The 25756-nt window shown below is 41.5% G+C and overlaps 2 protein-coding genes across 2 annotated transcripts; one reads left to right on the top strand and one right to left on the bottom strand.

Annotated features, from left to right (window-relative positions):
- Window positions 1-22: 22 nt before the first annotated feature.
- dorip1 (dopamine receptor interacting protein 1) lies at window positions 23-3961 on the bottom strand. Its single transcript, XM_080042121.1, has 5 exons — window positions 3738-3961; window positions 2936-3460; window positions 2224-2313; window positions 1990-2124; window positions 23-1074 (listed from the first exon to the last, which is right to left on the bottom strand). The coding sequence occupies exons 1-5, from the start codon at window positions 3821-3823 to the stop codon at window positions 891-893; spliced, it is 1020 nt and encodes a 339-aa protein (XP_079898247.1). The 5' UTR covers window positions 3824-3961; the 3' UTR covers window positions 23-890.
- Window positions 3962-4318: 357 nt separating this feature from the next.
- On the top strand, window positions 4319-21839 carry LOC307261562 (C-1-tetrahydrofolate synthase, cytoplasmic-like). Its single transcript, XM_080042136.1, has 28 exons — window positions 4319-4463; window positions 6498-6582; window positions 6773-6832; window positions 6928-6981; window positions 7190-7326; window positions 7449-7549; window positions 9571-9707; window positions 10030-10141; window positions 10252-10379; window positions 10506-10603; window positions 10819-10992; window positions 12863-12999; window positions 13200-13246; window positions 13345-13452; window positions 13535-13609; window positions 13702-13804; window positions 14569-14645; window positions 14976-15116; window positions 15228-15296; window positions 18290-18401; window positions 18538-18677; window positions 18960-19001; window positions 19267-19367; window positions 19511-19688; window positions 20008-20115; window positions 20255-20407; window positions 21016-21129; window positions 21232-21839. Exons 1-27 carry the CDS (start codon window positions 4426-4428, stop codon window positions 21103-21105), a joined length of 2805 nt encoding a protein of 934 aa, XP_079898262.1. The 5' UTR covers window positions 4319-4425; the 3' UTR covers window positions 21106-21129; window positions 21232-21839.
- The last annotated feature ends 3917 nt before the right edge of the window (window positions 21840-25756 follow it).

The raw sequence follows: 25756 nt of genomic DNA, 5'->3' as shown, positions 1-25756 counted from the left end.
TTGCATTTAAAAGACAGTCGGCGTAGAAAAACAGCAGTTAAAAAAACGAATCACAAACAAGGCTTTATACTGCGCAGGATATCCATTCATAAACATTCCTTTGGCAGAGGCACTGTGTGATACTAGTAATTCTTTAAGATTAAAAACAATGTAAATGTACACATTTTCTGTGTGCGCTGAGTTGGTGTTAAAATACTTGGGTTTAACAGTGTTAAAAAGCCACCAGCTCATCAACATGGAATCCAAACCGGTAATATTTAAGCTTGTAGTGTCCGAAAAGACATTTCAGACTGACCTGAAACTTTATATCAAGAACTTTGTAGTTACAGATGGCAACAAAATACACATTAAACTGACATGGACCTCTGCCCTATTTGGTTTGCTGTTATCCTCAGACCAAAGTGTGAATAGGAAAAAAAAAGCACCAGTTTATTTTTAGGAAAAGACTGATGTAGGCTACATAAATGTAAAATCAAACTGCCAAAATGATACACCAATTAAACTCTCATAGTGTAATCCATTTAACCACAATGGCCATTAATTTTTTTTTTAAACATCCTCGTGTCATAACTATAATGCATAAGATGTGCATTATTCAAAGTCATTTATGTATATCAATTAACCCAGAACTATTATAGTCCATTATATTCTTGGATTCCAAGCAAGCCCCAAAAAAAAAGAAAGCAATTTACATTTCTGCAAGCATTCAGCACATTTACAGCTGAGAGAGGAAGAAAGGGCAGACGTAATTAAGATCAAATGATGCGATAGGTAGAGAAACATGATAACGGTAACGTAATGCCATACATTGGGGGGGTCATGACAAAATAACCATAGTAAGGGTGGATGAAAGCTTTGACTCTTGCGCTCGGTGCTTAAATAAGATAAGTTCACTTGTCGGAGGCGCGGATGTAAACCAGAGAGGACAGCAGCAGGAGCTCTGGTGGCCTGTGCAGCAGGATGAGATTGTCGCTCCGCAGGCCGTCGTAGTGCATCCAGCAGCCGTCTATCTGGAACGCTGCAGAGTAGTGGTGCTCTTCCTTGTTGAAGAGAGTGGCGCCCTCTAGTAAGTACCTTTTGGAGGATAAGCGTAATTAAAAAGGTGCACTATGTAGCTTTGGGTGTGACAAAGAAAGTGAAGATTTTTCTAAGTTATATTCTCAATTCTCATAACTGAATAAACAAACTTTCTTCAGAGGAAAATGCGATCCCTGGAATACTGTTTGAAGTTAGAAAACTTCCTGAAAAGTTACTGTTTGGTTTCCAGGTTCCTCAAAATATATTGTTTTTGATTTATGATGAAATAAGTATTCAATACTAAGAATAATATGTTTTGTAAACTAACAGCAGGCCCTGCTAATGTAAACAAATCCCCCTCCTCTGAAACTGCATAGTGCACCTTTAATAAAATGTTCTTTTCAGTGTTCAGGGGCATAAAGAACAGTAAGAGCATATTTAATTTTGAAAACAAGTGAAAGGCGTGTTTGAAATGTATATATATACACCCACTTCTACATCCTGCAGGTGCAATGCCTGAAGCAAGAAAATATTTTTGTACATTTTTTATTGGCAGCTTTTTTAAATCTTTCACAAAATGATTTGAATTGTGCTTTCTTTTCTTTTACTGATGTAGAGAAAGGTCATCCTGCTTTTAAAACACATCAGCTAAGATGCTAGATAACACACAAGCCTTCATATGACCTGTTTATCCTACAAAACAGAGGACTATTGCACCAGATTTCACACACTTAATATATTTAGATATGACTCCATCGTAGCTGTTCAGAATATAGAATAACAATCATACACGCAAGTCTTCGCTACCAAGGCTTAAAGACAAAAAAAATGAATGTTCTAAAATTACGATGACAAACTTCATTTACTTCATGAGGCTGTGATGGCTTGAGTCTTGCACCACGGTGTGGCTGAAGCATATTACTACTGTATACCAAAGCCCAAAGAAGACAACACACTGTGGAAGCCTCATACCTGTGCTTGCAGAAAGCCAGATGGTATGGAACATAGGACAGCTCCTCTGACTTCCACTGCTGCATGTTGAGAATGACAAAGGGTGGGGGACCGTGGCAGAAAACCCTCCGAGAGAACTCCCTTAGGCCATCACACCTGTTTGGCAAATAAATATATATACAGTATATGTTTATATCAATTTGTCAAATAAGTGGAATAAAACGTGACTGAATAAAAAGATGGAAACATTGTTACCCCAGTTCTGAGCAGAGGAGGAGTTTGGGACAGAAGTACTCATCCACAGCTGACTGAACGGGGTCTCTGTCAGGCAGCTCGTGAGGAGGGCTGGAGGGAAATGTAGATAGGAGGGAAATGATTGGGAAGGGTAATCATGTATGCCATCCAATAACATTAAAAGGTGGAGTCAGTGATTCTGGTGAACGCTTATTGTCAATATCACTTTTTAATCAAATTCAGTGAATAAGTCTGCTACCTGTACGTGTTATGTGAGTGCCGAATAAGATCCTGTGTTAATACACAGCCAAGGCTCTGTAAACAGGCATGTTGGTAGCAACAGTGGGCCCTCTTTGCATACCAGTTTACAGAGCCTAGACTAAACATCAGATTTTTTTTCAGCGTGTACAGTATGGATAGGTAGCGCATCATGAGGAGATATTCACTGAATTGACAAAAGGTGATTTTAACAAGCATTCGCCAGTATCGCTGACTCCAACTAAAATACATTTATAGATTATATACTGTGCTCTGAACACATGGATTAACATACATAAACACTTATGGGTGGAAACTGTCTATGCATGCACTCTATCCACAACACCTCAGTCAGACAGGTGGTGCATCTTTCAGTGCAACTCTCCTAAGTCCTGACACAGAAGCTCTGGGCCGAGTTCACTTTGTAGTTTCGTGGGTCAAATCATTCTGCTGTGTGTGCATGTATGCTACATACCTGATGATTATTGTGGTTTTGACAAACTCCTGGAAGCGGAGTGGGCATCTCCAGCTGGTGCACAGGCTCTCCTGCATGGTGGACATGAGGTTCTCCAGGTTCTCGGTGAAGTTGTCGTGCTCGTTGCCGAACAGGTCGATCTCCAGCGCCGCCCGGTAGATGCCAGAGCGGTACTGTCTTTTGGACATGCGGTCCCAGATCCACAGCATCTTCACCGTGGTGTAGTCGAAGGAGTCCATCAGGTAGAGGAAGTGCTCCACAAAGTGCTTGCCCAGGAAGACAGCCAGCTCCCTGGGGAAGCTGTGGTTGTCCCGCAGAATCACATACAGGATCATGAGGAAGCCATCAATGGTGCAGGTGTTTTTCAGGTCGATTTTGACGTACAGTGGGGTGCACGATATGGCCTTCCGCCCTGCCCTAATGGTGAAGACGCCACCCCACGGCAGCACTGGCCTCCAGAAGGAGCGGTCCTCCTCGTCATTGTTGTTGATGGAGGCTCGAATCTCCTCAAACAGTGTCTTGGACCTAAAAGAAGCACGTGAATATGAGTTTGCAAAACACTGACTGAACACAGGTCATACCTTCACGCACTGATGGATATGGACTGCATCGCTTATTTTAACAGACGGAGGATTCAGTGCTACGTTGAACTGGAGCTATGCAAATGCACGAAAGTTAGCTTTTAATAACAAAACGAGCCATGCAATGACAAGTTACGCCCATTTACATAAACATTTATTTTTGTACATAACCAACAACTACAAAAACTAGCTCAACAAATTAGCAGCTGCTATCAACTTACCTGTCGAAGTGGAGATTGTTCTCAGTGTTTGAAATGAGCGTCTGGAGGTCTTCGGTGTCGCTCAAAACGCAGAATCTAGTCTCCATAGCTCTCTGGATTTCTTCATGTCTTACGTCGGATTTCGAGCTGGGTGTATATATTAAAGTATTTCTCGCAGTTACTGGTGGATCAAATGGACGATGTAAACACTGCTGTTCTGTTTTCTTTTTTGTCTATTTTTTTTTTTTTTACAGAAAAACAAAGCTGGTGTGTAAATACAGTGCTGCCCTCTGCTGATTCGCTGCGTCATTACGTCCTCTGAATCTCCCCGCCCCTCGTGGGTGGCATAGCAGAACTGGGAACCCTATTGGTCGTGAGGTTCTGTTAACTTGATGAAATAGGCATATGATTGGCTGTCAGAATTGACACTTTGCCAATGGCCCCGCCCTTCTCCAGCGCTGTGGCCACTAGCGAGACCTCTTCCTACGTTTTGACGCGATTCCTGAACGTCAATACGCTAATTTTCGGCGGTTAGCGCTGGGTTTGTGAACGTAGCCTGCGTCGATACCTTCGACCCCTTCTGAATAAACATTTTATTGACAGTACTCACCCTCACCGCGCGCTCCTCTTCTAGTCGGGCAGCGAGAGTGTGCACGAGACGCACCAGCCACTACCAGCACCTAATAACACCGACTTTCAGGACCAAAAGATGTCAGCTCAAATCATAAGTGGGAAAGAAGTTTCAGCGTGAGTATCACACTTTATACAACATGTGCTATACACACTTTTTAGGTGCAACCATATTGATAAAACATGTGCCTGGTACTGGCTAACTATGCAGCTAACTAGCCAAGTTACATTCTCTTGATACCTTAAGTTAACTTCTGCACATGATCCCAGCCTCATGCACATGGTACAAGCTTTTTATTTTTCATTTTAATTTTTTACGTGTTTGTGTGCTGGTCTCGTCCTTGATGGCAGCAGAAGAGTGTTCCCAACTTAGTTCGAACTGATTGTACACTATGATACACTGTCACTATGCTGTCCACGTGAATGAAGTGTGCACTGCCAAGCCAACAATTGTTGTACTGTCCTTGCTCCTTGTTGTAACTGTATCACAATTGATTTTTTTCAAGTTGCATGGGAAATTTGTCTGCTCCTGACAGTTGTGCAGATTAGTCTAAATGTACTGACTTCTACATTTGTACACTACTGTATAAGGTGAGGTTATTAATTTCCCCAAAAACTTTGGAGTGAATGGCTGTAAATGTATTGTGTAATAAGTGTTGTGTGATATGATCTTTGTACCATAGGTCTAGTGAACTCAAGTGGCGAGACTGACAAACACTGCTCATGAACCTGGGAAAACTCAAACTTCATTTCGCAATGCAATTGTGCATTTGTAACTTTATTAATATTGGAATGCAAACTGGGAATGGATTCCTGTTTTCCATCATTCAAACATTTAATTTAAGCCAATGCTTGCTTATAACTAAGTATGTGGGGGAAATGGAGAGACAACTTTTCATTCACTAACAAAGTGCAGGACGTTTAACTGCATGTGCTTGTCACAAGACATGACAGCCTGCACCCGGTTAACTGCACCTCACAGTGCTCATTAGTTAAATGATTTTAGGCAGGGCAAAGGGGCTGCACAGCCTCTCTCCACAGATCTGCCAGCAAGATTTACATTCATTATCTCTCTGAGGCTCCACAAAAGCTGACACACCATTGACAAGTGACCTATATGGACGAAGGTTTAATGATGAGATTGCCTTTGCCTTTTCAGGAAATGTAGTTTTCCACAACTCCCTTATCCAAGAGTGTTTTTCTTTTTAAAGGTGCATGATTGCTTACACAGTAATGTGTGCATTGTATCCTTTTGTTTACAGGAATACGGCCCTAGTTGATCAGTCACCAGGAATTAAGATATCCCAACATGCGGTATTATGAGCCGTCATTGTGATGGGGACTGTTGTTATGCAATGTGATATTAATGAATGGTTTTATTAGGTATTGTAATATATATATTTTTTTTGATAGCCCTAAGTAACAAAGTACAGCAGGTCATTTGTAAAATATTGTGCGTCAGAGCACAAGGGATTGTTTTATGAGCCTCCTTGAATGATAAACACTGATTCAATTTGCAAGTTCACCCATAGCAAAAGCACTCAAATTGTGTTGTACGTCCATCATCAAGACCTTTCACATGGGTCCAATTGAGGTCGCGTGATCCGCTAAGACGTGCTGATCAAAGTAACTGTTCTCTTTGTCATCGGCAGTGGACAAAATCAATGCTGCTGATTGGCTGTGCATGTAAATGTCATCAGGTTGAGCTTGGTTTAGACAGAGACGAGATAACGAAATTAAGATAAGCTTTAATTTAATTTCCCATGAGTCCTGGCTGCTGTCTTTGATCGGTTCAGCTGACTATGCCCAAGCTCTGTGTTGAGGTAACAGTTGGACCATATCTGCCATAGCTAAACCATTGAATAAATAAAGATAAGGCAAAGACCAAAGATACGATTTTCAATCTCTTAAACTGACCCTCTGGATGACCTTGCTATGCTGGTGCACCTGAGATTGACGACTGTGGATTTGAAGAAAAAAAAATCATCACTCATTTCATAATTGGAATATGTTTGGGCTAAAAACCTGTAACTCAATTGGAAGGCTTGTGTACTATATTGTGTACTATATGGTCATTTGTATGACGTTACACCTGTGTCACTACGCTGAGATTCAAAATCCAATTGACATTTTGTTCTGTTGTCTTCTCAGGCAGGTGAGGGAGCGTCTGAAGAAGGATGTGGAGCAGATGAAGCTTCAGGACCCCAACTTCAGACCTGGTCTGGTGGTTTTACAGGTGGGTGTTAGACTGTGGGGAGGGGACTACAATGTATTTTTGATTGTTTTGTTCCCTTGTAGATACAAAGTGTATAAATGCCTATTTAACATAGATAGTGACCTTTTATGTCATTGATTTTCATGGTACAGTAGAAGACCTATTTAGCTCATCCAGGCAGGCAAAGTGATGTGCTATGTGTCTTTTACAGGTTGGGGACCGCGATGATTCAAATCTGTATATCAGCATGAAGTTGAAGGCGGCGGCTGAGGTAAAAAAAGATAGTTTTTACGAACAACATAGGAGTGCTCACTCCCACTGTGCACTGTTTGCCTTCAGCGCTGATCTCTAGCTCTGTGTTCACAGATTGGAATTAATGCAACACATATGAGACTTCCCAAGACTGCAACAGAGGAGGAGGTGAGGAGGATGGATTTGAGTTATTACTGTTCAGCATAGCCTTTTTATTCATCTGTACACAACTCATTAAGACACAACAAAACTGATATAAGTGCAGAAAACATAGGAGTAAAGTTTGGGGTACTATGACAAAACTAAGGATTGAAAGGTTAACACAGCAAATGGTTCAAACATGACAGTGTGAAATCTGTGTGTTTTCCGTCTGTAGGTTCTTCACAGTATCACAGAAGTGAATGAGAACTCGTCCGTCCATGGCCTCATTGTGCAGCTGCCCTTAGACTCTATTCACAAGATGGACACTGAGAAGGTGACCAACGCAGTGGCTGCAGAGAAGGACGTAGACGGGTAGGCACACACATACACTAGCTAAGGACCGGGATGCTCCTCCTTTTTGATTCAAACCAAAGTGTTCCTTCTAATTTTTTCTGAAATATTTGACTGGCAATGCATTCTGGTTCCGTTTGCAGTCTGACCAGCAAAAATGCAGGGAAGCTGTCTCGCGGGGACCTGGGCGACTGCTTCATCCCCTGTACACCTAATGGCTGCATGGAGCTCATCAGACAGACTGGTAAACTCCACAATTAACACTGTGTAACATCATGGTCATGACATACAGTCAAGTGCGAAAGTTTGTGAACCCCTTGAGCCTTTTGGAATTTTATTTATTTTAACCATTATTAATTCATTTTTATCAATACCAGTATTTTTTATATGAAATAACAGATGTTTGTTTATCAATTCAACATTTTTCTTTTCCAGAAATCAATTGTTAAAACAGATAAAACAAATTATTTGACGAATGTTGTATGTGCAAAAGTTTGTGAACCCTAAGCTGCATTGCTTAAATCGAGCAGGTTGACACAATCAGGTGGGCCAAATTGGTTGATGAAATAGACCAATGTAATGAGAGATCTTTAGGAAAGAAATTGGGTGGCACTAGATAAAACAGAGATAAAACCAGGTCAGTTTAGGCTCACCAAAGTGAACCCATACAGGTCAGACATGCTAAAAGGGAAACAAATCTCAGAGGATCTCAGGAATAGAGTTTTGATGTTGCACATTTGTCTGGGGACAGTTATAAATTCATAAAAAAAATTTGAGCTTAATCGGTCCACCGCGAGGCAAATCATCTACAAATGGAGAGCTTTAAGAGTGACTTAACATCTGCCTAGAAGTGGACTTCCTTCAAAAATATCCTCAAGCGCCACAAGAAAAGTGATTTTTCAGGTAAAAGCCAACCCAAACATTACATCTGGAGATTTGCAGACAATTTGAAACCACCATTATTCACTTGGGAGAAGGTTCTGTAGGTGGTAGGCAGAATTGCGTTTTTGCCCAAACATGGCGGTTTTGGTTATGACCAAACAGTTCAATTTTGGACTAATCTGTCCACAGAATAAGACTTCAGGTATCTCCAGGTGCTCTGTGGCAAAGTTGTGACAAACAGTTTTGTTCTTTTTTGAGAGCAGAGGCTTCTTCAGCAACCATCCCATGAAAGCCATGTTGACTGAGTTTTCTTCTTATTGTGGAACCATGCACATCTGTCCCAGATGCTGCACGAGAGGTCTGCAAATCACTAGATGTAATGTTTGGGTTGGCTTTTACCTGAAAAATCACTTATCTTGTGGCGCTTGTGGATATTTTTGAAGGAAGTCCACTTCTAGGCAGATGTTCAGTCACTCTTAAAGCTCTCCATTTGTAGATGATTTGCCTCACGGTGGACCGATGGAGCTCAAACTTTAAAAAAAATAATTTATAGCTGTCCCCAGACAAATGTGCAGCATCACAACTCTATTCCTGAGATCCTCAGAGATTGGGTTCCCTTTTAGCATGTCTGACCTGTATGGGTTCACTTTGGTGAGCCTAAACTGACCTGGTGTTATCTCTGTTGTATCTAGTGCCACCCAATTTCTTCCCTAAAGATCTCTCACTACATTGGTCCATTTCATGACTCAATTTGGCCCACCTGATTGTGTTTACTTGCTCGATTTAAGCAATGCAGCTTAGGGTTCACAAACTTTTGATCATACAACATTTGTCAAATAATTTGTTTTATCTGTTTTAACAATTTATTTCTGGGAAAGAAAAATGTTGAATTGATAAACAAACATCTGCTATTTCATATAAAAAATACTGGTATTGATAAAAATGAATTATTAATGGTAAAAATAAATAAAATTCCAAAATGTTCAAGGGGTTCACAAACTTTCGCACTTGACTGATACCTGGAAAAGTAATGACATTTTAAAGAAAAACTCTTTTCCAAACTAACCGTTGGCAGTTTGCTTATCTGCAAGAATGCCTGGGAAGTGTCATTTTTCCCAACAACAAATATATCACAAGTTTTGACCGGCGCAGTAAGAGCCTCATTATTGAGCCATTTGATTGCTAAACAGGCCGACCTTCTTTTAAGCTTCTTAAATAAAGCGATGGAAAAATTGAGTAAAAATTTAATGGAAAAGTTTTGAAAATACATTGGTAAAAAAAATGTGTGGGGAACCCTGATCCTTATGTTGTGTAAAAATAAACAACAAATAATTCTTGCCCAAATAAATGTATATTTAATGGATGGACGTCTCCTCTCTACAGGTGTGTCCGTGGCGGGGAAGAGAGCGGTAGTGATCGGTCGCAGTAAGATTGTGGGCGCGCCGATGCATGACCTGCTGCTGTGGAACCACGCCACCGTCACCACCTGCCACTCTAAAACCGCTGATCTGGCTGGAGAGGTACTGCAGTGACACGCCCCTCCAGCAATACAGTCTCTCAATCCTATTCACAGTGCATCTTGTGGGTGATTTTATTTTTGTTGTTGTTGCTGTTGTGTATGGGTTCATTTCCCACCCTCCCACACACCCTAATTAGCCTTGTCTAACCTGTTGATTGCTGCATTAAAACTCCACAAGCAATTCTTTGGTGGAATATTTAATGGCCAGATTAAAAAAAGATATCTGTTGCCTCTCATACAGTGAATATCTACTAATGCTTGCAATCATTGTTACACACACTATTGTTATATTCACTTAACATCCAGCGCTGTTTCTTGTCCAGGTGGGCCAAGCAGACATCCTAGTTGTCGGCATCGGGAAAGCAGAGATGGTGAAAGGGGATTGGATCAAGAAGGGAGCGGTGGTGATCGACTGCGGCATCAACCACATTCCAGGTTGGGGAGTCTGCACTGCTTCCAGTCTACTTTTAGAAGTGAATCAGTGGAGTTTAGAGGTCATCAGTGTGGTGTTACACCTCAATGTTTTCTGTATTGTCTCGTTTCAGATGAGACTAAAGCCAGTGGTAAGCGGGTGGTGGGTGACGTCCACTACGCCTCAGCCAAGGAGCAGGCCGGCTACATCACCCCAGTGCCCGGCGGTGTGGGACCCATGACTGTGGCCATGCTGATGGCGGTAAGGTCCATCCGTAGAGTGACTCCTGAACTAAACTCTGTGTGTCGGCATTGATTGAGCTTTTCCTAAAAAAAAAGTGCGTTGGTGCTATATGTGTCAAAGTGGTCATCCGTGTGTTTTGTGTAGAACACAGTGCTGAGTGCAAAGCGTTTCCTGGAGAGTCATCAACCAGGAAAGTGGAATATTTCTTACACCAAGCTCAACCTCCAAAAGCCCGTTCCCAGGTTTGTCTTCTTATCCCCCCCCCCTCCCATTATTCGGTGTCTGCTCTGTTAAATTGTAAAATTCTAAATTAAATTCAATAATAAAGGCGAGCTGGTTTTAGTCCTTGCCTCACGTCAGAACTCTCTGAATACTTCCTTGGCTTTTAGTCCCTTTCCTGTTTCCTCCTTTTCTCAAATAATTTTTATTTTTATTTATTTTTATTTACTCCCAACAGTGACATCGTGATTTCTCGCTCCTGTGTGCCCAAACCCATCGACCACCTGGCAGCAGAGGTGGGCCTGCTGTCAGATGAGGTGGAGCTCTACGGCAAGACTAAGGCCAAGGTGCAGCTGAATATCATCAAACGCCTGCAGGCCCAGCCGGACGGCAAATACGTGGTGGTCACTGGGTATGATCCCAACACTTATAATAACTTTATCTTGGAAAACGTATTTATTTAAATTTTATTACAATTTTTAATGTTTTTACAAAATTATATAGGGGAAAGTGGGGTGAGTTGTGCAACTTTTTACTCAAAGTGATTTTAAAGTGAGGCCTTGACAGTTATGTCTCCAACTCAAATATGTACATATATTTCAGGATGTTGTGCATCCCTGGCAATAAAAACTTTGGATCTGGAATAAACTGTTTAAGAAATATAGCTTTCGGAAAAAAAGTTGTCTTGTCGCACAAATCACCCCACACCGTGGGGTGATTTGTGCATTTGGAGAAAATAAGATAGGGTGAATTGTGCCAATTTATATATATCTCAAAAACTCTAATGCAAGACAAATCCATTAGACAATCACTTATTTAAGGTGTATTTAAAGTAAATAAAGTAAATAGTTGACAAAGATTAAAGGTACATTTTCTTAAACAAGGCCTAGCAGATCTAGGTGGTTTTGCCTGCAAAGCTCACAATGACAAAGTCACCATCATCATCTTTCTGGCCATCTGAACTCTCATCAGTGGTGTCGTTAAGTGGAATTGAGATGTCACTCTCTTCTGAGCTACTGTAGACAATCACTTTCTTTTGGTGACCAGCGTATACAGCCATGCCACTGGCACAACTCTCAGAAATGTACTTTGCACTAGTTGCTCCGTGCTTGTGGAACCAACTGCCACCTGACAAATGTGATTCCCCCTACATTTCTGCCTTTAAATCAAGGCTCAAAACCCATATGTACACCCTGGTGTTTCCTCCCCATTAACTATCTTACCTCTGCACTACTATCTGTCTTTATGTGGATGTATGGGCTTTACGTCTTTTATTTTGGTTATTGTTATTTTACCTTCATTGTTTACCTACTGAATGCACTATGTACAGCACTTTGGACAGTGCAAACTGTCATAAATGTGCTTTTATAAATACATTTTACTTACTTACTTACTTATAACTCACCTAGGCCCTTTCGCACAAATCACCCCATCCCCAGAATGTTGGATAATAGGCATGATGCAGCAATTTAGGGCTGACATCGTGCTAACTATATAGACTCAAAGTGTAGCATACCAAAGCACTAAAACATGTGTCAAATGTTTTCAAACGTGTCTATAATTGTTCAGACACAATAATCAAAAAACCTTGATCATGGAAATTTTACTTTGAAAGGCAAAACACAGTTTTTTGAGCTTAAATGTGCTTATATCTTATTCCTTGTGTCTCCCTTCTTTACAGGATGAGTCAAATGGATGGCTCTTCTTAAATATGTGGTCACATTTCCAATTTCTTCCACGGTTTTCTAGAAACAAGGGGTTTTGCAACTTCCAAAATGCACAACTCACCCCACTTTCCCCTACTGACTTTATAAGAAATACTTTCTCACAAAACACACAAATAAGTCGATTAGCTATTACTCAATATATTTTGTATGATCATTTACTGCTTGATCAATGAGTAATTCTGTGCAATAATGCAATAGCACTGTATCATCTCGCATAAGGATCAATGTTCAAGGTTCATTTATTACATTACAGTATTCATTCAATACATGTTAGCACATGAATGGAACAAAACATGGGACTCGGGTCCAGCAGCGTACCATAGTGACAGGCTGGAAAAAGTGACAATAAAGTATTTAGTAAGAATTACAAATTTCTAAACTATAATAACTTAATGACTTGTGAATAAATGAGAGAAGGTACCATACTTACCATCCATTAGTAAGTAGAATACTAGTTTGCAAAGACAAATACTGTTATCATTTGTTACCTGTTTATTTCTGGACTTGCTGATTATTACTATGTCCCGTGCTGACATAAAGTGTTTGTGTCCGCAGCATTACACCCACCCCTCTGGGTGAAGGGAAGAGCACCACCACCATAGGTCTGGTCCAGGCCCTGGGAGCCCACATGAAGCTCAATGTGTTTGCCTGTGTACGACAGCCTTCCCAGGGGCCCACCTTTGGCATTAAAGGTGCAATAATGATTATGAATAATAAGCACTCGATGAGAGGTTGAACAGCTTTTGAGAAAACCCACTTTCTTTTTCACAATATCTTGATTGCATACCCTTTTTCCACAAGATGCAAACAAACAAAGAAACACCTGCACCATCACAACATACAATTCCTATAACTGGTATATTAAATCTGTAGTTTTGTCTTCTGCCTGCAGGTGGTGCTGCAGGAGGTGGATATTCCCAAGTCATTCCAATGGAAGAGGTACTGCAATGCTGTTTAACTGTTAAGAGTACTAGGCTGCTTGTGTAGAAGATACAAACTCAAAAGTTGGGTTAAATTAACAAGCCTGTTCGTTTTAGTTCAACCTCCATCTCACCGGTGACATTCACGCCATCACCGCTGCCAACAACTTGGTGGCTGCTGCAGTCGACGCTCGCATGTTCCACGAGGCTACCCAAACTGACAAGGTGGGTGGCCCTCATTTTGCCAGTGGTTTATAAATAAAAATACACATTTTGCAAGTTAATGGATGGTTTTATGTGTGTGTAGGCTCTGTATAACCGCTTGGTCCCGCTCAGTGGAGGGCAGAGGAAGTTCTCCCCCATTCAGATCAACCGACTGAAAGTAAGTGACGGCGTCGAAAGACTTGTTGGTTTGGACTTGAACCACAGAGTATGGCCACTTCTGACATTTCAAATGTTGTGTGTTTGTTAAAGAGACTGGGCATCGAAAAGACCGATCCCTCCACCCTGACCGAAGAAGAAATCACCCGCTTCGCCCGCCTGGACATGGACCCTAGCTCTGTCACCTGGCACAGAGGTATGAAAACCCTAAAGGCCAGGACACACCGGCCCGATAATCGGGCGTCGGACATCGTCGGAGAGTCAGGAGGGGGTGGGGACACAAATCTGTTTGGTGTGTTCGGTGACGTCGGCTGTCGTAGATGTCGTCGGGCTTCTTTTCAGCCGATTCAACATGTTCAATCGGCGTCGGGCAGTCTTTCAGCCGGAGCAATCTGATTGGTGTAGGGCTTGCCCGTCTCTGCTCTGCCACGGCAGCAGAGCATATATTAGTTTCACTTTTGTCAAATATGATTTAGGAAGCTATCGATAAAATTGGAGAATGTTCGGATTGTTATGTAGGCTAAACACAATCAGCACATAGCATTAGTCCGTGCATGACGTTTTCACATGTTTTCAGAAATAGTCAAGGTAGTTTGGGCGAGGAGCGGCCACAGGTGTGTGTGTGTGTGTGTGTGTGTGTGTCTGCAGCATGCATTCTCTCCGTTATAATGACAGCCATACATTATGATAACAGCTACTTAATGTCATCCGGCGCAAGCGGAGAACATACGGCAAGTCGGTATCGGCTCGGTGTGTTCTTCACATTTTTTCGACGGCGTCGGGGAGAATGGAGCTGCCTGAATCGGCAGACTCCATTTTCTGGCGACGGTCGGTAGTCGGACCGGTGTGTCCTGGCCTTAAGACTTGTCTGCCTCTTCTCAATCTGCCATATGTGTGTAAGTAATCAGGCTTAATGTACAATTAATACAATTTGCATGTGGTCCTGGTGTTTCAATTCAGTGTTGGATACCAATGATCGATTCCTGAGGAAGATCACGATTGGCCAGTCGCCGACTGAAAAGGGACACACCAGAGAGGTAAAGAGATGAGATTATGTTCAGTTAAAGATGCTGTGTTTTAGAAAATGTATTTGGCTCCACCTAGTGGTTGTAGCAAAAGCAAACTTCAAGTTTCTGGGAGTTTACGGCAACATTTTAAAAATAGTTTTCCTTTTTGTAAATACAATCTGTTTTCAAGCCCCATCTATAGTACACATGTCATTCTGCATCATTGTACATTAGACAACAGAAATGAGGTCCCTTAAGGAAATTTCTGCACTTCCATCTTCTCCCAATTTGCATATTGTACTGATGTTGATGATAAAGAGACGCACACTACACACCCCTCACACCTCTCCAATCTTCCAGGCCCAGTTTGACATCACGGTGGCCAGTGAAATCATGGCGGTGCTGGCCCTCACCAGCAGCCTGCAGGACATGCGTCAGCGTCTGGCCAAGATGGTGGTGGCCACCAGCCGCAGCGGAGAGCCCGTCACCACAGAGGACCTGGTCAGTGGACTGCAGTCTCTATCCTATACACGGATCCATTCATATTCCTTCTGTATGTGCGCTGTGGAGACCAGACCAGGCTCCCATAATGTCATTTTGTTCTCTCCGTAGGGTGTGAGTGGCGCTCTGGCGGTGCTAATGAAAGATGCCATCAAGCCAAACCTGATGCAGACCTTGGAGGTGGGTAAAACATACAGTGAGTCCAATATGTATTTGATCCCTTGCTGATTTTGCCGGTTTGCCCACTAATAAAGACATGATCAGTCTATAAATTTATGATAATATGTATTCAAACATGGAGAGACAGAATATCAAAAAAAAAATCCAGAAAATGAACCTAAGGAATATATATTAATTGATTTGTATTTCATTGAGGGAAATAAGTATTTGATCCCTTAGTATTCATTAGGAGTTCTGGCTTTTACAGACCTGGGGCCTCATTTATAAACGTTGCGTACGCCCAGAAGAGGGCGCACGCCAATTTCTAAGCAAATATTGGGATTTATAAAAACCAAACTTGACGGGAGATGTGCGGTCCTCCACGCAAACTCTGACCCATGCGTACGCACAGAAAGTGGAGAAAGGAGAAACGGCGACTCCGTCGGCACATGTATGAAGTGCGAGAACGAATGTGTTTGTGTAAAATTTATCCAGATAGGCCTATTATAAGCCATGTAGGTCTATCATATATTGGGAGTTCCTTTGCAAAACGGATGAAGCCATTCTTACAACTAATGAACAAATGCCTCCACGGATTTTTCCATGGAGTGATACCAACAAAAACAAAACGAATTAGGATCTTAAATAGCCTACAAACGGAGACATATGAGTGCAAATAAAAACAAAATAGCAACGTTCGAATAAGCTCTGCAGTTATTAAAGAATAACCTATCTGCATGTTGTGGAATTAATTCTGATAATATTGAGGTGGAATACAGCCTATTACTTTTACACTGACGCTGTTCTCGATGCCTCAGTCAGGCAGACAGGAGTGCACCTTCATACACTAATGATAAGCCATACTGTAGGCCTACATCACATAGGCTACTGTGATTTTTTTCACGGCTTTTAGTCCGTTTTATTTATGTGTTTTTCTTTGTGTTGAAGCACGTCGCAATTGTGTTTTGAAAGGGACTGTGAAGTTTATTATTAACCCTCCGCCGCCCGTCACTGCCCCGGGATGAATTCTCCGAATCTGTATCTCATGGGGGGTCTCAGTGCCCCCCGCTCGTGGCACAAACACTGTTGTGTGAGTGAGGATATGCACTTGTTTGCGTCCACTTTTATGTCGGATCACTTCTTTTTATTTCGGCCACAGCGTTCACAGAGATCGCCACAGGCTGCACTCTATCGCCTTTACGCTCACACTGCCACCAAACTATATTTTCCCTGTTCGCCACTTCTCCAACGGGTACTTCGGGGTGACCTCAGTGATCCACACCGTGTGGAGTTTATTTTTCCATTTCCCTTTCAGTCGGCAATTGCCACTACCGCCTTCATGCACTCAGTAAATGATATTAATTCGGGCGTGTCGATGACTATGTATGGGTAAATATGGGCGGTATGTGAAGCCCGCAAAGGCTGCGCCACATTTAGAGTTGATTGTGATTTATAAAGGGAAACAGGCGTAGGACGTGAGTGCGCGCTGTTTTATAAATCCGAATATTTTTGTTCGCACGTACATCCTACATTTCTTCCGTACGCCAGCTTCCACGTGAATCCCACGCAAAGCTTTATAAATGAGGCCCCAGGTAGACACTCCCAATCGACTTGTTACCTGAACTGAAGCCACCTGTTCTCACTAATCACTCGTGTGAAAAACACCTGTTCACAGAATCAGACAATCAGACAGATTCCAAACTGTTCACCATGGGGAAGACCAAAGAGCTGTCTCAGGACCTCAGAGTCAGGATTGTTGATCTCCACAAAGCTGGAATGGGGTACAAAAAGATTAGCAAGGTGTTGGATTTGAAGGTAACAACCATTGGTGCAATTGTAAGAAAATTTAAAAAGCATAACATGATCATCAACAGACCTCGGTCCGGTGCTCCTAAGAAGATTCCACCTCGTGGGGTAGCAATGATTCTGAGAACGGTCAAAAATCATCCTGCAACCACTCGGCAGGAGTTGGCAAATGACCTGAAGGCAGCTGGGACCACAGTTTGCAAGGAAACAATAGGCAACACTTTGCGCAGCAATGGGTTAACATCCCGCAGTGCCCGAAAGGTACCCCTTCTCAAGAAGGCACATGTGGACGCGCGCCTTAAGTACGCCAATGATCACCTGAAAGATGAACCAAGTTATTGGGAGAAAGTTATGTGGTCGGACGAGACCAAAATTGAGCTTTTTGGCCTCAATTCTACCCGTCATGTGTGGAGGAAAAAAAATGCTGCTTATGACCCCAAGAACACTGTGCCCACCGTCAAGCATGGAGGTGGAAGCATAATGTTTTGGGGGTGTTTCTCCGCCAAGGGTACAGGGCCACTTCACCGCATCACTGGGAAGATGGATGGAGCCATGTACCGTACAATCCTGAAGGACAACCTCCTCCCCTCTGCCAGGAAGCTGAAAATTGGCCGTGGTTGGGTCTTCCAACATGATAATGACCCGAAGCACACAGCAAAGGCAACAAAGGATTGGCTCAAGAAACATCACATCAAGGTCATGGAATGGCCCAGCCAGTCACCGGACCTCAATCCGATCGAAAATCTATGGAGGGAGCTGAAGGTCAGAGTGGCCAGGCGACAGCCCACCAACCTTCATGATTTAGAGAGGATCTGCAAAGAAGAGTGGGCCAAAATTCCACCTGGTGTGTGTGCTAAACTTGTGGTTAACTACAAAAAACGTCTCACTGCTGTGCTTGCAAACAAAGGCTTTGCCACTAAGTATTGAGTGTGTTTGGCCAGAGGGATCAAATACTTATTTCCCTCAATGATATACAAATTAATTAAAATATATTCTTTAAAGTTATTTTCTGGAATTTCTTTTTGATATTTTGTCTCTCCATGTTTGAATACATATTATCATAAATTTATAGACTGATCATGTCTTTATTAGTGGGCAAACCGGCAAAATCAGCAAGGGATCAAATACATATTGGACTCACTGTACCTGCACTTTTTCCACTGATTTGATGGACTTTGTGTCACTGTGAGTCCCATCTGAATCCACAGGGAACCCCTGTGTTTGTCCATGCCGGCCCGTTCGCCAACATCGCCCATGGCAACTCCTCCATCCTGGCTGATAAAATAGCTTTGAAGATGGTCGGACCCGACGGTTTTGTAGGTAAGCGGATCTCTTTTAAAAAAAAAACAATATTTAACTATTCCGCCTGTTCTGGTACTGCAGTGTTGATAGTACCAGGGAAAGTGTATGTCACAGCTGTGATTCTGTTACTACCCTGGGAACTGTGCCCCAACAGTGACGGAGGCTGGCTTTGGCGCTGACATCGGCATGGAGAAGTTCTTCAACATTAAGTGCCGCTACTCAGGCCTGAGGCCCCATGTGGTGGTGCTGGTGGCCACTGTCCGAGCCCTGAAGATGCACGGGGGAGGACCAACTGTGAGTTTTCCTTCAGCGTCCTAATATAACAAGATAATTACTTCAGTGGTTTTTATTTTGATAAAAATGTTTTGCATTTCTCCAACAATTCTGGAAACTGCATCAATCATCCACACAATCACAATGAATGTATCCTCTGTACCAAACTCTTCCTCACACTAATGGGAGAGTAATTACATTTCTCGCTGAGTTAGACGTCAAAAAAGCAGTACTCATTCACATTCTCACGTTGTCATCAATCGCACAGCTTCTTAATTGTTTGTTTGTTTGTTTTTGGTTCAGGTCACTGCTGGGATGCCCCTGCAAAAGGAATACATTGAGGAGGTAAATCATAACAGCAGCGTACCAATAATGTAATATTTATGTTAAGTGACCACGTTCTGTTTAGCAGCTGTAGATTAATGTCAGGTAATCCACACATTATTAGTTTCAAGTACAGTCACTTGTCAACTGTGCATCACATGACAGCACTTCAAACAAAAGCTTCATCTATGTTAAGGCATACTGTAAACCCATATTTAGTCCCATCAGATTTGCTTCTTTACAAACCTTGAGCAAAAGAAGTGTGTCCATGTGTCCCTGTATGTAGAACCTGGAGCTGCTGGAGAAGGGCTGCAGCAACATGAGGAAGCAGATCGAGAACGCACAGCACTTTGGCGTGCCAGTGGTGGTGGCTGTCAATGGTTTCAAGTAAGCGATGGGTGACTGAAATGGGCTATAAAGCATATGACTGAAAACACAAAGATACCAGTTTCCCCTTCTTTCCTTTTGGATGGAAGCTTCTTGCATTTTTTTTTTATCTCTTACAAGCGTTTTGTTGACCCATCCTGCAGGACAGACACTGAGGCTGAGCTGGACTTGGTCTGCAGCGTGGCCAAAGCTGCCGGAGCCTTCGACGCCGTGCGCTGCTCCCACTGGGCCGAGGGGGGAAACGGTGCCGTGGCCCTGGGGCAGGCTGTGCAGAGGGCCTCAGAGGCCCCCAGCAACTTCAAGTTCCTCTATGATTTGGAGGTATGTTTGGTAGCATTTTTTTTTTTTTTTTTCTCTTCTTCTTCAATTTACTAGGTATTCCAAAATAGGTTCAGTTTAATTATGTGAACATTTCCCATTAAAAATAAAAATGTATCTTTGTTTTGTCTGTGAAGGGTAATAAAAATGTTAACTGAAGATAAGAATGCTGTTCTCATCTTTTGCTAAGAAATGCCATCTTGTTGCACAGGCATCCATTCTGTCATGGAAAATAATTAAGAAACAGCCTCCCTGAACTGAAACTTAAATGAACATAAGGACTACACTGACGGCAGCGTGTATATTTTTGATCCCTCCCTAGCTTTCCATTACTGATAAGATTCGAATAATCGCCCAGAAGATCTACGGAGCGGACGATATTGAGCTTCTCCCGGAGGCTCAACACAAGGTGGAGCTGTACACCAAACAGGTAAGCATTTCTCCTAGTGTCTCCTATGTGTTTGTGTCCGTCTTTTTGAGCCGGCTAGCGCTGCTAAAGAAAATCGTCCCAACATGGAAATGGAGAATGCTTGATTTTTTTTTTTCTTTGTTCCCTCCTCTGCTCTCAGGGTTTCGGCAATCTGCCTATGTGCATGGCAAAGACTCACCTGTCGCTCTCCCACGAGGCAGACAAGAAGGGCGTGCCCACAGGGTTCATCCTACCAATCAGGGACATCAAAGCCAGTGTGGGCGCAGGCTTCCTGATCCCACTGGTCGGCACGGTACGTTTCAAACAAACGATGCACCATTAAACTGCGTCACAATGGCCATATTTTCTACATTCATTTTCTTCATCCTTCTGGACTGGAATTCTACTGATAAAACCAAGAGTTTCCTATCTAGGAATGCAATTTAAGATTACCATTATTAATAAATAAGTACAGAAATGATTTAATGTAAAAAATGTGCTTAATGTTTGTCTTTATAACTCGGACCCCAAGAATTGCTTTAATGTTATTTATGTACTGTATGTACATGACAGTACACAGTATGCTAGTGTATGAACGGCCAGCATAGACGAAGTGGGTAGGAAGCTTGCCTCTGGAGTGCAGGGTCGGAGGTTCAATTCCCCGCCTACCCGCCACATGTCGAAGTGTCCCTGGGCAAGACACTGAACCCCACATTGCTCCCGATGGTTCAGAGAGCGCCTTGCATGGCAGCTACTGCCATCGGTGTATGAGTGTGTGTATGAATGGGTGAATGTGGTAAGATATGTAAAGCGCTTTGGGGCTGAGAAAATCGTCTAGAAAAAGCGCTATATAAGTCAAGTCCATTTACCATATAATATCTGTCAGTCATTAAGGCGACTTTGTCTTGCTGTTCCTCTCAGATGCCCACCATCCCTGGTCTGCCCACCAGACCTTGTTTCTATGACATTGACCTGGACCCTGAGACTGAGCAGGTTAACGGGCTCTTCTAAAGCGGGATGCTCTACTGTGTGCTGGTAAGGAGTGTTTAAGACACTCAGATACCATTCTCATATTGTTGGCTGGCGCAGATAACTGTTAATATCTTGCCTTTGTGTTTTGTCCCCCCCACTGTATAGACGCGGTCCAGCATCTTTACATTACTGAGCCTTAATGAAATGTGATGGACTAATAACTGGAAGAGCCTTTGATTGTCTGCTGTTGCTATTTGTTGCATTTGAGTCAGACTCTGACATCTGTAAATAATTGATTTGCTTTGCGCTTGTGGCTCCAGAAAAAAAAAAGTGAATCACAGAACAGTCTGAAGAGTACTTTTGACCATTCTTGCCGTTACATTTCTTGTTGCACATTCATAAGCCAAACTTGTATTCCCCCAATGACAATAATAAGCCTAGACGGTTACAGTGGCAGATCTGGAGTCTTGTATGAACTGTTTAGTTTGTGTGCACTACAACAAGAGCATCTTCTCCAGGCCACTTTCTTAAGCAATCCACTGAAACTGCTGTGCCTTTTGTATAATTGTCTTATTGAACATAAAAAGACTGAAAATATAGATAATACTGCCTTACAAAAAAGTTTTCTAATTATTATTTTTTAACAATCTTATAAATCTTGCCCTTCAAATGTCCTGTTTTTTCCTGTCCTGTATTCTAACTGAAGACTTCGCTGTCTAAACACTGCTGTGAAACATTGTCAATCAGTCTTTTTCCACTGTTCGTTAAAAAATATCAAATAAAGCATCTGTGATAAAACACACAGCAACATTTTTGCATTGTGGGAGTTATTTTTTTTAAACTCGATTTATTCAAATGCTTTTTCTATTTTGAAAACGTAATTTTTTATGGAAAACTAATGCGTTTTTCTTCAATAGCTTCCCCTTAAAGTGATCCACTGACTTCAAAGCAATACAAGAAATTATATGTAATACAATTGATTATTGTCAGGGGATTCTTCAGGTGAAATGAATAAAAGAAAATTTGAGCAATGTCATGCAGGATTGCACAATGATTCAGGTTGACTGAAATTCTATTGAGCAGGTGGAGGAGATGGTGCGCCTAAAGTTGAATGCCATTGATAACAAAGAGGAGGGAAGTATGAGTCCTCTTAGAAAATAATTGCATGGAAAAGTATTCTTAAGTGGTTGAGGGCCCCCAGAGGTCTTAACAATGTTGCTCAGTTTTTGTTACATTATTGTCAATACTTTTTAGACACTGGGTCTCATGAACTGGAAGCTATTGAAGAAAACCCCATGGATTTTCAATAAAATTGTTAATAAAAATTGAATACTCCCCAAAATCCCATTTAAAGAGTTGTATAATGTGTGTCCTGTGTGGTACTATTTTATGGAATAATTTGGCGACTGTCACATAATGTGAATACAATTTATTTATTTTGTATTAAATTATTTAAAGATAAATTAATTACAAATAAGCAATCAAAATAAATGTGCTGCATTACCCACATTTTGTATAATTTTGATATAATTTTAAATAACATAACCCAGTTAGCATAAAGGTATTAAACGTGTTAGTAGATAATTTCCTCATGCTAGAAATCCCCTCAGAGAGAACTGCGACACAGGGTGCAGCAGTGAGAGCCAACAGTGTGACTCATTCTCAATTCACCATAATGCTGCTGCAGAGACTGGCCTGGGAAAACAAAATACCATTCCAGCAACAGGTTATGCTGCTATTGTGCAGAACTGACACATAGATGCATCTAATGGGGGTTTTATGTCATTAGAGCAACCGTGAGCTAAAGATGGCAGCAGTTGGAGAAAGGGCTTTTTCCATATAGAGACATGTTGCAATAAAATCGGCACTGAAACAGTTTAAAGGTAAACATGCCGTATAACTCTGCCCATCTGTATCGTAATATAACACTGAGCGGCTCATCGTGAAGAAAAAGAATAATGTTTGCCTCTGGGATGAGAGAGTTCTCACTAAAATGCCTAATGAGTAGTATTTTGACCTTAGTAAGTTTTTTTTCCCCCCACAAGTGATACTTTCCTGCCTTTTGCTAATCTGTAATCTTTTATCTGTGGGAACCAAATAGGCCACCCCATTAACCTCCCATTCCTGCCATTGTCTGGGCAATGTGTTCATCTTTTTTCTGTTTTGGGATACAATTAAGCCTCAGTGTAGTCATTATTTTACTAAACACACATACAGTTTGGAACATGCAACTTGAAATACAACACTGACAAAACGGTAAAGTGATAAAGTGTTGTCATTCTGGGAAATAGTTGCCTATACCACTTTCATGTTTACAGTATCTGGCAAAAGTGAAGCTACAGACAGCTCACTAATTAACCATTTATATCTTATTTGTTTAATCCGTTTGTTTCACTGAGTATTTGGGTTTTATTGAAATGAACCCAATCAGTTTTTTCTTCATATTAGTGTAATATTGATGTAAGGGTTGTTTGATTTGTATCGAATGCCTATCATCCTGACTTCTAATGGCTTCATCCTACACGGAAGTTCTCCATATAGTTATTTGCCACATGATGTTGCTGTCATGGCTGAACTAATTATGAAAAATCCCACATCATCATATTCCTCTCTGCTCTTTGGAACACACCCCTACACAGTCATGAGCCGACTGCAAACAAAACACTTCAGACACTGAATTATATAGAAGTCTGCAGGGATCATGTGATGTATGTGAAGAAATAAACAAAAACAAACAGCTTTTTGTATGGATTCATTTATTGGAGATGTATTCAACTCTGTCCAATCATTATCACACAAACGTTAGATTCAAGGATTAGGCCGATTCATCATTTACGACCACCACCACCACCACGTCCACCACTATGTTTCTCTTTCATTTCGTCTCCTTTTCCCCTTCCCTTTCCGCCTCCCTTTCTGTCCTGTAAACAACCACAAAAACAATTGAATGAATTAGGGCTACACATACATGGCTGTTATAGTATTCATTCAAAAAGGATGCAAAATGCCCACCTTTTTTTGTCTTCCTCCTTCCTGAAAAAGATAATGTCAAATGATTACACAAGCGCTATGAATGTCGAAGCACACGTTTAGGGAAATTAAAGATGTCTTACTCCATCAGACTCGGATGAGCAGCTATCCTCCTCCTTCTCTTTCTCCTTCTCCCCTCCACAGTCTGGCTTTCCCTTGCATTTTCCTAAGAGGGAAACAACTGCATAAGTACACATGTTTCCATGCTGTCTAAATGGAAGCACCTTGACCCAACATGATCCCCCTTTGCAGCCTCTGATGGAAAGTCAAATAACAAAATAAAAAAGAGGAAATGAGAGTGACATAGATGCAAACTGTTTTTTTTGTCAATTACACAATAAAACGTGCTCATGTTAATTTGGGTATTGTGCATTTACATATAATATATAATATAAACTGTGGAAAGATGTTGATCATTTTATTTTTGCAAATTTCACCCTTTATTATCGAAATATCATATTCTGCTGCCATGATTATAGTGACAAAGAAGAATATGCTTTTTCCTCATTAAAATAATTTTGTGTTTTTCAATTGTGCTTGAGTTCAGCACAGAAAACTCTTTCAAAGCATTGTTCAAAAACATGACAATCAATCAAAGAGACTTACCTTCACTCATTTTGTATTATTGACTGTATCAGAAAAAAAGAAAGAAAGGTAGGTAGGATCTTAAAATTTGAATCATTACGTGTAGCAGTCCTTACAAGTAACCAAAGATATGCACTACGTACCTGGTACAGCAATCCAAATGACTCGTGCCCTGCTCTGTCCGTAGGCCTATTTATGAGGTGCCACCGCCCCCTGCAAGGAAACAACAACCCATGTCAAATGTGCCAGTTTGATAATTGCAGGGGCCAAGGCAGGTAAGATTTGGGTGTGGCACAGGGAAACAACTAGCTGGGTTTTTTCCACTGAGCAGTTCGGATGTTATTGACAGTTCCCCCTCAGTCTTGGCACAGACACTTAAACAGGTGCGTAAACCAGAGCGGTATCTGTGGTGAAACAAACGGGCAGACTCTTGTTCTACTTACTGTATATGAATCACCAAACCTTTTCACAATACTGTATATATATACAGTAGATCTATACATATATATATTTGTTTTCTTTTTTACAATATTATTATTATTATAGTTCAGATTAGGAATGGTTCAGGAATTGTAAAGGCGACTAAACCCACATTAAAAATGCAGACTGTGAGCACCATGTTATTGAATACATTTTGGAACAAAACATATTTTATTATGATTACAAATCTGCTTCTTCTTCAAAGTAACTCAAATAAATGTAGAAAGTGCAATATGTGCCTCTGAAATAGTAACTAAGTATAAGTAAAAAAAATAAAGAATGTGAGTTGGCTATGAGGAAGAAAGAACAACAGCCATAAGCGGTCACATGATTGATTTCCCCATGCTGTGCACATTTAACAGCCAACACCTAAAATAGTTCAGTGAATAAACGCCCATATTATAATGTCCTTTAATGATCTGTATTTTGTTTAGTGAACTGCAGACGTGGCTCTATGTCGTGTCAACCTGGTGATCACAGAGACATTTAGGATTTCAATCAGTGAGGCTTAACTTAAATAGGCACAAAGGCGTGGCACCAGCAATGTAGCTTATCATTTAATTTTTTTCTAAACACGCACAAACTTGTGCTTTTA

This window comes from Ammodytes marinus (assembly GCF_949987685.1).
Source record: "Ammodytes marinus genome assembly, chromosome: 15".
NCBI lineage: Eukaryota > Metazoa > Chordata > Actinopteri > Uranoscopiformes > Ammodytidae > Ammodytes > Ammodytes marinus.
The sequence above is the reverse complement of the archived record's forward strand: the minus strand, read 5'-3'. Positions and strand labels throughout refer to the sequence as shown.